The sequence below is a fragment of the Gregarina niphandrodes genome (genome assembly GCF_000223845.1).
Source record: "Gregarina niphandrodes unplaced genomic scaffold scaffold00014, whole genome shotgun sequence".
In the NCBI taxonomy this organism is placed as follows: Eukaryota; Apicomplexa; class Conoidasida; order Eugregarinorida; family Gregarinidae; genus Gregarina; species Gregarina niphandrodes.
This window is the reverse complement of record NW_011645784.1, coordinates 111,966-124,727: the sequence shown is the minus strand read 5'-3', so window position 1 is coordinate 124,727 and position 12,762 is coordinate 111,966. Positions and strand designations below refer to the sequence as shown.

Here is a 12,762-nt window from a genome sequence, read left to right as displayed (position 1 = left end):
CCAGCCCGGTGCAGCAGCCGGAAGACCTCGTCGGCGAGCAGACGACCAGCCGCGCCCATCTCGGGGGCGTAGATTTCCAGCAGGCGCCGGCAAGCCGTGAGCGAGAGCGTGCCACGCCGGTCAAGGAACTCGTCGGGGATGAGCGCAATCTCGAGATTGCGGAAAGTCGTGCCCGTGAGGAAACAGGACTTCTGCGTCACGTCGTCGCATAGGTGCAACGCACGGATCAACGCACGGTGCTGCTTCAACAACGCGTTGTCGATCGCGTGCAACGCATCCTCCACCTCCTCCTCCGTACCTGCACCAGCCGCACCCGCCCCCGCCGCCGCGGTGCCCGCACCCAGCGAGGCGGTGCACTGCTTGACCGTGGCCAGTGCGCGACGCAAGACGGCGTCCAACTTGAAGAGGTGACGTACACCCGCCGCCACCAGCACACTCCCCAGCTCCGTGTTGTTCACGATGTGCTTGTGCTGCCCCGCAGCGCACGCCCGGATCGAGACCGAGAGGAACGGATCCGGCTGACTCGCACCCTCACGCGGCGCTGGCGGACTGCCCTCCTCCTCCCCGGCCTGCCGCCGGTCACCGAAAACTAGCTCCGTACGCAGGTCGTTCACCGACTGCACCAGCGGCGTAACACAAGTGTGCCGGTAGTAGTCGTCGCCCGTGTGATACAGGAAGAAGGGAGGCGGCGGCACGCAGAGCAGCGCACAGAGCGTCACGTCGCGCGAACGCAACGCGGAAGGCGCCGCCATCCGGGCCACCGACTCGTTCGTCACGAAACGACTCGAGCCGCGGTGCCGCCCCGCACTCGTGTGCGCCTTAGTCTCGAGCAACTCCGCGTCCCAGAAACACAGCGCAAAGAGCTCCAGCGCCAAAAAGTTCAACGGCAGCACCCGCCCGTCCTCCTCGCAGACCGGTCGCGGCACCGGCCGCCGGAAGGTGCGCTCAAACGCCGCCACGTAGCACGCGTCGAGCGCCTCGGCCACGGGCGCGCTCCAGCCCTCGACCAACACGCGCTTGCCCAGCACGTGGGTGTACTCCGTCGCCGCGTTCTTCGGCTCGCCTTTCGGCGCCTCCGCCTCGTCGTTGCCCGCGACCCCGGGCGAACCTGCGTCTGCCGCCGGCGCAGGCGGCCGCGGCGGCGGTTCGGGCGGCGTCTCCAGTTCGAGTCGGGCGGCGATGCCGTAGAGGCCGAGGGCGCACTGGAGCGCGTCGAGGTCGTGGTGGAGCGAGAGCGATAGTTGGGTGGTGTGGAAGCTGGCGAGTTTCTTGCCGGCCGTTTTGCGCAGTTCAACCGAGACCTCCTGCGCGCCAAGGCGGAGGCCGACGAGGCTATTGCGCTCGAGGAGGAGGACGCTACGTGCGAGGGGCGGGGCGCCAAGGTAGTCGGCGAGGTCGAGCGCCAGTTGCGCAGGTGCCCGGTGCCGGCGCGGGCTGATGACCGCGCGTGGGAAGGCGTCGACGTTGGCGAGGTAGAGCGCCGCGCAGTCCGCGAGCGGTGTGGCGCAGACCTCGCGCGTGGTCGGTAGCTGGAAGAGCGCGGCGACCTTGGCTGCACCCGGCGCGAGCCCTACGAAAAGCGAGGGCAGATGCAGCGCCAGGCGCAGTCGCGACGGCAACGCTGCCACACGCGCCTGCTCCGCCTCACGCGCGCGCCGCGCTGCCTCCTGCTGTGTCCGGATGCGCCCCTTGAGCAACTCCGAGGGCAGCGCCAAGTTGTGCCGCACCAACGCACGACACGGCAACGGCTCCCGCGCCGTCGGGGGTTCGGCCCCCTGTGTCGGGTCGCCAAAGACAGTCAGCAGCGGCGCCTCGCCACCCATGCGCCGCAGTCGCGCCAACGCACCGTCCGCCTCGGCTTTGAGCAGCGCAATCACGCCCTCGTCCAGAAAGCAGAAGAGCGTCTGCATCGTGGCCGCAAGCTCCGTCGCGTTCTCTGCACGCGTGAGTGAAAACTGCACCTGACTCGTCTCGCGCTCGAAACTCGTCATCACGCCGGCCACCGTCTCCGCGAAAATCTCGCTCGCCTGCTGCCGACTCGCCAGCGCCCCGAAAAACTCCTCCAGGTCCGCCGCCACCTCGCTGACCAAGTCGCCGCCGCCCACGCGGCACGCACGCACGCTATCCGGCACCGCCGCCTCCGACACCGGCTGGTCGCACGGCCGTCGCGGCTGGATCGCCGGCAACGGCTCCATCCGCGAGGGCGTCACACTAAGGAGCGCATTGTAGCGCTCGTGCGTAGTCACACTATGCGCAGTGGTTGGGTGCGAGGCCGCGGCGAGCGCAGCCGCGGTGTGCACAGTCGCGCCGTCCCGGGACAGACACACGGCGTCCGCCGGCGGCAGGCGGTGCCCGTAGACCATTAAGTGCGCGACGTGCTTGCTCAGGAAGGGCTTGATCACCTGACCCTGCGGCGTCGCCAGCACGCCCGAGAGCTCGTTCACGCCCGCCCGCAGGTCCACGGTCGTCAGGCCCTGCACGAGCAAGAACGAGGGGTAGTGCAGCCCCAAGTGCACGCTCGTCTCCTCTGAGCAGTCGCCGACGACGGAGAACAGCCTGCCCATCACCGTGACGACCATCGAAGAGCCTGCGGCCCCGAACTTGCGCAGCGTCTCCAGGTCCACCGGCTTGACCAGCCGCTTTGTCAGGTCCTGGCGCTTCGTCTTGAACTCGGAAGGCACCAAGTCGGACCGCACGATTTCGATGTCCCGGTGCTGCGTGAACTGGCGCAGGCAGCGCTCGAGCCTGCGGAGCTGCGCCGTGTCCACGGCGTCCGACAGCTCAGAGGCGGTCAACGCCAGTTCCACTGCGGCTGCGACGCCGTTGCACTGCACTTCGCCGAATTCCACGTGAATCGCACGGCCTGAAGGGTTTTGGCCTTCTCCCTCAGTTGAAAGTACACTGAGTCCTAATTCGCGAATATCAATCAAGCCTTTCGGCGTCGTCTCCGTCGCTCCTTGATTCGCCGCGGCCTGAGTTGTGGCGCCTTGAGTTGTGGCGCCCTGAGCTGGAAAGGCTCCGCCTTGAGTACCCGTCAGACCGGGTGAGGTCCCCCGGTCCACATTCAGACCACTGATCGAAGTGAGGTAATGTTGCCCGCCTCCTTCACCGTGGGAGGTCAAGCGCTTCTGGTGGAGAGCCACCGAAATCCGTTTGGCGTCGATCAGCTGAGGTCCGTCCGGCAAGATATGAACAAAAATTTGATTAAATACAACCAAAACATCCATAATTGACGTATTTCGCAGCTTCAACAGGGACTGCGTCCTGTCAACGTAAACCGATTGACGTGGATTGATGGAACCCAAAGCATAAATCTCCGCCTCCGTCCTCAGCCTTCGCCATACCCGGGCGCTCTTCGGGCTAACACTCACCGAGCCACCGGCCAGGCACACATCTATCCACTTGTGAATCGAGGAGCAATTATAGCCTATATTCGTATATTTTGCCACCGGCTCACTCGCTGGGTTGTCGTAATCCCTTATGAGTTCCCTGGTTAATCTGAGATTTGGGATTATGATTTCCAGCATATCCAAAGTCCCCGATAAATCCAGGAAAATCCGGGGTATAAACACCCGAGTCCACCTATTGGATATCTCTTGCCGATCCTCAATAGCAATCAAGAAATCGGTTTCTCCTTCGAAACAAGATATAAAAGACTTGTAATAAAGCGGCAATGCGAACCTAACGTTGTTGTTGCCGTAATTGATAAATGGAACGCCTGCTTCATCCAATTCTAAAGGTTAGAGAAAATGTCGGAAGTGGCGCATTTTGAATGGCGAAATAGGTGCGGATGGACTTCTTACGCATGTTGTATTGCTGATTGTCGGATACGAGTTTGATGTGGTCCTCGGTAGTGGGATATGTGGCCTCCCTGACGCTGGCTACACGTCTTAAACAGCATGACACTTTGGCGGCATTCCTATTTCGATCCATGGTGGCTAAAGGCGACAGGATTAGATCGGATGGCCATTCCAGTAGGGGTTGCGGATATACCAGCACCGCCGGTAGTTGCCATTTGGGATGACAAGGAGTGTGTGGATTGCCAGCCACGTGAAGTGTTTGGGGTGTTCGGAACGCAGAAAGGTTCTTAATATAGATATAGGTACCCTTTTGATCTAGGGTCCATTTGTGAATAACTATATTAATAGACATAAGGGCGGTAATAGATTCGTTGTAGACGCCCAGGTGGACATAATCGGTTCCAATAAGTCTGGATGATCCAATCATAGATGAAAGAGTGTGCTTGATTTTATTCAGATCGAATTCTTTCCAAATGGGCGGTGACGGTCTTTTGTTAGTCTGAGGCGCCGGATAAGCGACCCGTAGCGGGTGTGGCAGATGTTCTCCAAATCCTTGAAGGCGATGTTCCTGGACAAGGTAGCCCGGCTTGACTTCGCCAATCAGAATTGCCTTGATCCGACAGAGCCGGATGGTCGTCGTTCCTTCGTTTACAAACCAATTAATCTCTCGACAGAATTTGTCACTTGTGGTCTCATAGCGCCCACTGTTATCGGTTCGTGCACTCGGGCCAGGTCCCGGGATGCCCATGCTCGCGACACCAGAGATGCCCGCACCCGGGAGACCCGTTCGCGTCACTCTGCGGTTAGTCGCGAGCGCCTGGATGGTAGTCTTAAGCGGATCATGAGCCACTTCTCGCAAATACATCAGCTCAGTAATCCTGTATACGCTTTCTACTTTGTTCACGTCGTCCGCATATTTTTCTCTCTCTTTGGCTCCCTTCGCCTTAGCCAGCTTCCGCAGGGCTGCGACGTACCGCTCCGCAGTGGCAGCGTCGATGGTTCGTTTGAGGGGCTGAGAAGACCCTTTGACGAAAGCACCGAATAATTCAATATGCCGAATTATACAGTATATCGTCTCCATCGCGGCTGGGCAAATGGAGAGCTCCATTACCTCGACGTCCTCGTCCTTCTCGGCCGGCAACGCCTGGCCACGCTTCGCCCGATGCGCACAAAAAGTAATTGAAGTTCCCTTCATGGGCTGGTCTCGCAAGTCGTAAACCGACAGCGCCCTTATATTCCATTTTTTTGTAATCACGTGCATCTGAATACCTCCGGCAGCCGTGACCCGCCAGGCATGCGTGTTCTTGCTCGTCAGATTCTGTAGAGTCGTTGAGTCAAACACCCGGTACCTGCGCAGCTTCCCAATTATGTCTTCTTCTCGATCGGATGATTCATCCGAAGAACACGAACTGGAGCTAACCGGCGCAACCGGTGTTTGGTCGTGACGGTCCGGTGACGCTCTGGTTGACCCAGGACTACTGTCGGCGACTCCGGGACTACTGCGGGCGGCAACGTCAGGCGTCATTGCAGAACTTAGCTTCGGATCGAGCCAGCGACTAGTGGCTACCGAACGATTACCGTCTTCCTCTGGGACACCAGCGCAATGAAGTTCCAGTGGATCAAACAGAATAGACGGTACATAACCGTAGACCTCATCAGCGTCGTAAAAGACGTTGCCATGTAGAGTACTGTGATCGCTGTCACTCAGAGAATAGGGCTGTCCGTCTTCGTCCTCTTCGTAACATTCCAGGAACACGTCGTCCAAACCAGGTAGGTCTTCTCTAGGCGTTTTGGGTAGTGTGAACTTGAGGCGCTCCATCCGCCGAGAACGGCAACGGAGACATTTCCTTTTGGCTCGAGATGTGCCGACCCCCGGCGGCCGATGGCGCGAAACTCGTGACGGATCAAGAGACGGGTCAGGAGTCATATGGCAGGCGCGCATGACGTCGGTGTGTCTTCTAACACAGCGCCTGCTGCCACCACCCTTTCGGGGGGACCGGACAACGGCTGCTCCATGTACTCCTTGGTTTAGAAGAGTGTGTTGAATTATCTCCTCGAGCTCTTCATCATCGATCTGCAATATGGATTCGCTCGATCCATTTGCGTGCCACGTATCCATTCGACTCAGTCTTTGTGTCAGGTTTGCAGGATCCGGATGCTTCGTCCCATTTGATTCAGAGACTGATCGGAGGCCGTTTGTCTCGAGATTTTTTGTTCGGAGATCATCATCTTGACGGCCTCTAGCGTCAGACTCCGTTCGACTGACTCGTTTGGGTCCTTCGTCACGTGCTTGGCGGGGTCGATTTGTTTGTTTCTGTTCGCTGGCTTGTTGGATAGCTTGCTTAAGATGGAGGTTGAGTGAGTCCCAAATGTTGTTAAAGAGCATTCGTGTCTGTCTTTGTTGGTCGGTGACGGGGTGTTTGTACCGTGCGGAACTGGTAGAGTGTGTGGGATAGCTATCGACCATGAAGGAGAACATGTTTCGCTTATTGGGCATGCGTGATACCTCCCATTCCTTGAACCAGATATGGAAACCGAGGAATCGGATCCAGAGGGTCTCGAACAGGTGTTTCTTGGTGCCTTCCAGTTCGAGCGGTGTGAGCCAGTTGTTTTCGGCAGGTGGCGCCGAAACTCGCAATTCGTCAATGACAGCTTCCAGCGCACTTGGGAAATGGCTAGAAACATCATCGGCGAGAGTAATGTGTGCTCGCTTCAACTTAACATTCAAGCCACCTAGAATACGCGCAGTAAGGGTCTCTTTGAAGCCACCGGTTGGTAATCGCCTTTTACCACTACTGGCATATTCCGACCAAGTCTTCAGTTTCCGACGTTCCTTTCGACCGAAGGTTTTTTGCTGCGATACATGGTTCCATTCCGACGGGTACAGGTACCGCAGCCGTACCTCCGCATCCTCCGCCTCCACCTCGATCTTCCCGCCTCCGCCGACACCCAAAATACCTAGCCAACTGAACTTGGCACGCACCGTCCGGATGTTACTATAATCCACCGCCAATGGTAACGCTGCCAACGTCATGATACCTTGTGGTAAAGGCACGTCCCGAAACTCTAACTCCGGAGACATACCCCACAAACGAGCCTCCTGCAACGTCAACCAGTACTGCCATCGAGGACCCACGAACTCCTGCAACCGCTCCAACAACGGCGCAATCAAACGCGACGTCATTTTAATAAACCACTACCGCACGCACCCGCACCCGCACCAAAACCAGGAATGGAAACCAGGGCCCGCTAGGGAGCGCTCCCAAGCGCTGCTTCCCAGAGTCTACCTCCCTCCCTGCTTTTCCACACTTCGCTTCGTCTCAGCCCACTGCGCGAGTGCCCATCTCGCATCGTGTCAACCCACCTCGCGTCAGATACATACTACGTCAAGAGTCTGTATCAAAATTAGGTCGATGACGACGACCGTCTGTGCGCAGCTGCGCGCAGCTGCGCGCACCTGCGTTGGCGGCTATGCTGCCGGGGAGCGCTACGCTGTCACTGGACAGCTACGGTGTTGCCGAGGACAGCTACGGTATTGCCGGGGACAGCTACGCTGCGGGAACAGCTACGATGGGGGAACAGTCACGTCGCGGGAACATCTACGTCGCCGAACATAATTGGGCTGGTTGCCCCTACCTTGGTGGAAGCGTTCTTGGTGGAAGCGTCCTTTGTGGAAGCGTCCTTGGTGGAAGCGTCCTTTGTGGAAGCGTCCTTTGTGGAAGCGTCCTTGGTGGAAGCGATGGCTCATAGACCGCCGGAGCGTCTTGACTCCGCCGAGCCACTTTCGAACAGGCTGGATCGGTTCTTGACAGGCGCCGCGTCGGTTTCGGCCGGCGCGCGAGCCTTTCGAGGAGCGATCGCCTCCTCCGCAGGCTTCTTCTTGTTCTTTACGACGAGATACGCAACAGAGACGATGGCACACAGGGCGTATGCCTGAAGAACGTAGCCGTCGGTAGCAGCGGGTGTCCCAAGTACGGGTCGTCCCAAGTACGGGTCGTCCCAAGTACGGGTCGGGACAGGGGGTGGGGTGTGCGACCGTATGAGGAGAGGTAGGGTGTGCGATTCGTGTGAGGGCTGGAGGTGCCTACCACGAGGGCAATATAGCAAGGGGCTGCGGTCCTCTTTCGTTTGTCTGCAGGTACTTGAGAGAGAGAAGTGTTGTTGGAACAGTAGGCTCCCAACACAGTCTGAGAAAACGAGCAGTTTGAGTGACTAGATCTATGCATACGAGGAATAATACAGCTACAACGAAGTAGACTATGCAGCAGAAGGCCCAGCAAGTCTTGGAGCACATTTCTGGTTTTTAAATTAAAGAGAAAATGCGATGCTTGGACTGCAGTTGTATCGAGTACGAGAAACAAACAGGGGGCCACACTCGGCTGAAGCGACTGCGGACTGAACCGTGGATTTTATTGAAGCCAGTCTCCGTCCATGAGGCTGACATCTACAGGCAAATAGCCGACCGTCGTTCTCCGCTGCATGCCCTACAACCCATCACCGCTCCCTTCTTCGGCATAGAGGAAGCCGTCAACCGCTGCAGCGGGTGCGGCGGAGACAAGTACCCTTCATTCGATGACCGTCCACTTGAGGACCGTCTACTTGAGGACCGTCCACTTGAGGACCGTCTACTTGAGGACCGTCCACTTGAGGACCGTCAACCGGAGGACCGACTCCCTGAGGCTCACGAGTGTGAGGCTCACGCGTATAAGGCTTACGCGTATGAGGATCACGAGTATGAGCCTGCTAGTCCGGGGAGTCGTCACCCCCTGGGGAATCGTCAGCGGCCGGGGACTGGGGGTCGGATGCCTGGCAGTGGTGAATGGCTAGGCGGGGAAGACATGGTTGGGGGGCGGACCAAGTCCTTCCCGTGCATACTTCTAAAAGACATTATCTATGACTATGAGGCCGGGTGTTTGATGGACATTAAGATGGGCGTCTGTCAGCGTACTCTGCACAACCGAAGTCCGCTGAAGGTGTTTCGACAGTTAGTCAAGTCCCTCACCACGACTAGCAGCACCCTGGGATTTCGGTTGTGTGGCACACGCGTGCATCCGCAGCCGGGAGTCCTCGTGGTCAAAGATAAGTACTGGGGACGGAGCATTAGCGCCCAGTCCGCGCGCCAAGAGATAATCGACTGCTTCTCTTATAACTTTGCGCCGAGAACACCCCTGGTTGCCACCCTGGTCAACCAACTTTCTGCTATCCACTCGAGTAAGTGCGCACTCGATTCCTTTTTGAACCTTATATCTCTCTGCAGTTGTCAACAACCTGCGAGGCATGAAGTTCTGGGGAGCTTCACTCCTTGTTCACTGGGACGCGGAGAATATCGATAAGGTAGGCAGCCATCACATGAGCACAGGTGTCAACACAGAGCGCCCACACAGAGCGCCAATTGCGGCCAGGCTGCGGGTTCACCCTGCATGAATAGATAACTGCGTGTGCACGATGTATGCATCAGTACGGCGTGCGTATCGGTGCGTGTGTGTATGTACTGGTATGTCGATAGTGTGGAATAGCGCTGATTGACTTTGCCAACACCCTGGTTGATCGGCGGCCAGGCGTTGCTGAACCTGACCAGGAGTTGTTGTTTGGGATCAAGTCATTGCGATCGATTCTGGTCAGCATCTTGTTGCCGAAGTCCGTGCCAGCATCCCCCAAAGCCATGGCACTCTCCCCCAAGACAGCGTGCTTTTCTGTCGGGGCTGAGAGCGCAGCTGACGACGAGGGTCTAGTCTCTGCGTCCAGTGGTACTTAAGAGTGACATGCCTCGTGGAACATACAACCACGCGACCTTAACATACCGATGGTCTCGACTACCGACTCCCTGGGCTGATACGAATGTGGGCACCGGAGGTCAGCAATGGCTGTGGGGACTCCCTTTGACAGCATGCAGAGGATTAGAGGGGAAGCTAACCGGAGACGCAACGAACTGCAGTACCAGGAGGTCAATCGGCAGTGGCTACAAGCGCAGAACACAGGAGTCAATCCGTGGAAGCCGTATATGTGGAAAAGGTACCAAGCAGGCGGCTACTCCTTCGACCTTATCGCATACAGGAGACCCAGAAGAAATTGGTAAGCGATAAAATTATGATGATTCAGCACGTAAATGGCTTAGTCAGTACGTAGATATTGACTCAGTGTGTTGATACTGACTCAGTGATAAAAAGACGGTTGTGACCAAATGGTTATGACCGGGTTCACGTGTGTGCCCGCTTCAGTCAGTCGCGTCCGTATTCTCTTTCTCTTAGGGTGATGAAGTTGCTGTTCTGTTTATAGTTAGTCTTGCGCGGGAGGAATCGGGCGCGATACGAGGTTCCATGAAAGTTGGTTATTTTTTCCCAGCTGCTTCTTGTCCTCTTCCGTCAAGACCCGGGCGCGGGAGTTGGCATCCACTCGCACGTTTCGGAAACCGGTGGTCGAAACGTTGCGCAGGATCGGACTGGGAGTCTGAGACCGATTTATTCTGGGCCTAGATTTTTCGGGTTTGTTCATACAGGGTATTACCTTACGCACAAACTTTCTGATGCGACCTTCTTTGGGCGGCTGCTCATCCACAGGGTCATTTATAAGCTCAAAACGGGGCTCCGTGCTGGGCTCCGCAGAGGACGAGGCCGAGGACGAGGCTTCCTTTTCTTTCTGGTCCGATTTTTCGGAGTCGGTTTCCGCCTCCCTAGGATTCGGGTTGGTCGTGGTCACACTCTGAGCTCCCCGCCCAACGGCAGCTCGCTCAGTGGCGTTCAGAAGGGCCAAAATGTCCACAGAGGCCGGGGCCATTCCGACTTTGACATGGTGGTTACATAAAGCAGTCATCGTAAACTGCTTCCTCGACCGCTCCCGGTCGTAGCCCCCAGAGGCGAGATAGGCTACCAAGACGACGGTGGATGCAGCTGTCTCGTGTGAGACGCTCCCAGCCGACTTCATTTTATTTTTTTTCACCCCGCCCGATACTGGGGAAACGCCTTGGTCGGCCGAGGGCCCGGCGGAATTAAATCAAAATCTTCTCCCGGCACCAGTCAAAAGTCCAAAGCCTAAATTATAAAGAAAATGCGTGGCTCCCCTGGCGTGCGGTTGGAGCGACGACAGGCAGCATTGCTTTTGGCGGTAGCGAGTACGAGTTACGGCCCGCCGGACATTTACCGGAATGTGCATTTGCAACACATAACGCCGATCTCGGACGAAGGTCGGAAGGAGGTGCTGGAGAAGGTGTTAGCGGGGTTACCGTGGTACGCGCAGAAGTTGTACCCGGAAATTCCGACTGCGCGTTGGCTGAAGGACCTGTGCCAGTGGGATGGGCCTGCGGTGCATGGTGCATTGCGGAGACAGGTATTGGCGAAGCAGAAGGTGACGCGCGCGATAAATGACATTACCGAGGCGGTGCGTAGTCTGGCAAATAAGGAAGCGGCGTACATCTCCGCGGAGGCGGTGGAGGAGTTAGGGCGTATACTCTGGACGGAGGTTGGCAAACAGTTGGGCGACAAGGCCACGCGTCTGCGGCTGCCGGGCGTGCGGGAGTGGCCTGAGATCCAGTCGCGAATTGAGCAGAATTTGGCCGAGGCATCGCGTGCCAACTGGACCAGAATAGAAGACGACGGCGGCCGCAGAGGCCGGGACGCAGACGAGTTGGATGCAGAAGAGGAGGAGGAGGTGGTGGAATTCATCAACGCACTTGTCGACGAGGGCGATAACATCGCGCGACGTCAGGATCAGGGACTTCTCTCGCAATACAACGAGCTGCTGCAGCAGACGGATAGCACGGTCAGTCAGGCCATGCAACAGTACGGTGCTGTAGCACGGAAGTTGATAACTTTCCAGCATAACCCTGGTCCGTCACTTTCATTCCGCGCCCCCACTTTCGGGGCCACTTCCTTTGGCGGCAGTTCCTTTGGAGGCGCGGGGAGGCTCATTCCGGCGCCCACTGCGGCGCTAGTGGGGGCTGTGAATGACCACTTTCCGATGCACATCCAGCAGCAAATTACGAATGTAAACAACCCCTTTAGTTCGCTATCACCTGATGCCATGACGATGTGGGAGCAGCAGATGCGATTGATGGAGCTACTCGGTCGCCCAGGTAGTCCGGGCGACGCGCGTAATCGTCTGAACGAGGTGGGCCGAGTCATGCGGAACATAGAGAGGGAGTCGGCTAAGCTACTGCAGTTCCTCAACGATGGCCGCCATTTCGTCATTGCAATCCGAAAAGCGCTAGAGAACAAAAGTTTATGGAATGCGCAACGAGCGGATGTACGTTGGGCCCGCGCTTGTTTGATCTCTAGCCTCAACGAGTACATGACTTCCAATGTAGTGGACGGCCATAATATGCGCCACGCCTTCGGTAGTCGCGCACTCCAAGGTACTGGCAGTCTCGACTTCGAATATCTCCGCATGATCCAGACAGCCAAACTCATCGCACCCAATCAGTACCGCTCCACCGTTCAAAGCTGGCTCGCCAAACCAGATCTAACAAAATACATCGTCGAGGTAGCCGACGACATCTCCACCGCACCCACCGCGGTCAGTGCCGCTGTACTCAAACGAGCCGGCTTCGAACACTTCGTTGTCAAAGGCGACCTCGCCCATCGCGTGGAACCCATTGTCATGACCGAACGCGATATCCAGGACTGCGAGGTCGCCAGAAACCATATCCGAGACAGAGTCAAACCGCACGCAGCTGCCGATACAACAGTCTCCAGGACGACAATCAAATCAATCCTAAGGAAGTAATTTTTCGCATCCACTGCGGAACAAACGTTCCATATATATACCAACCGTTATGCCTGAGAGCGGGTCCATCCATGCCTTTGTTCGCTCCATCCATGCCTTTGTTCGCTCCATCCATGCCTTTGTTCGCTCCATCCATGCCTTTGTTCGCTCCATCCATGCCTTTGTTCGCTCCATCCATGCCTTTGTCGCTCCATCCATGCCTTTGTCGCTCCATCCATGCCTTTGTCGCTCCATCCATGCCTTT

The 12,762-nt window shown here is 57.3% G+C and overlaps 4 protein-coding genes across 4 annotated transcripts; 2 read left to right on the top strand and 2 right to left on the bottom strand.

The window, feature by feature from the left end:
• Positions 1-120: 120 nt before the first annotated feature.
• On the bottom strand, positions 121-6,984 carry GNI_078570 (hypothetical protein; the record flags this gene model as incomplete). The annotated part of the gene is made up of 3 exons (XM_011132272.1): positions 121-149; positions 224-3,733; positions 3,804-6,984. 3 exons carry the CDS (start codon positions 6,982-6,984, stop codon positions 121-123), a joined length of 6,720 nt encoding a protein of 2,239 aa, XP_011130574.1.
• Positions 6,985-8,119: 1,135 nt separating this feature from the next.
• GNI_078560 (inositol polyphosphate kinase) lies at positions 8,120-9,555 on the top strand (the record flags this gene model as incomplete). Its single annotated transcript, XM_011132271.1, has 3 exons — positions 8,120-9,011; positions 9,058-9,134; positions 9,307-9,555. The coding sequence occupies 3 exons, from the start codon at positions 8,120-8,122 to the stop codon at positions 9,553-9,555; spliced, it is 1,218 nt and encodes a 405-aa protein (XP_011130573.1).
• Positions 9,556-10,076: 521 nt separating this feature from the next.
• GNI_078550 (hypothetical protein) lies at positions 10,077-10,574 on the bottom strand (the record flags this gene model as incomplete). Its single annotated transcript, XM_011132270.1, has 2 exons — positions 10,077-10,247; positions 10,305-10,574. The coding sequence occupies 2 exons, from the start codon at positions 10,572-10,574 to the stop codon at positions 10,077-10,079; spliced, it is 441 nt and encodes a 146-aa protein (XP_011130572.1).
• A 270-nt stretch (positions 10,575-10,844) lies between these two features.
• GNI_078540 (hypothetical protein) lies at positions 10,845-12,518 on the top strand (the record flags this gene model as incomplete). Its single annotated transcript, XM_011132269.1, has 1 exon — positions 10,845-12,518. One exon carries the CDS (start codon positions 10,845-10,847, stop codon positions 12,516-12,518), a length of 1,674 nt encoding a protein of 557 aa, XP_011130571.1.
• Between the last annotated feature and the right edge of the window lie 244 nt (positions 12,519-12,762).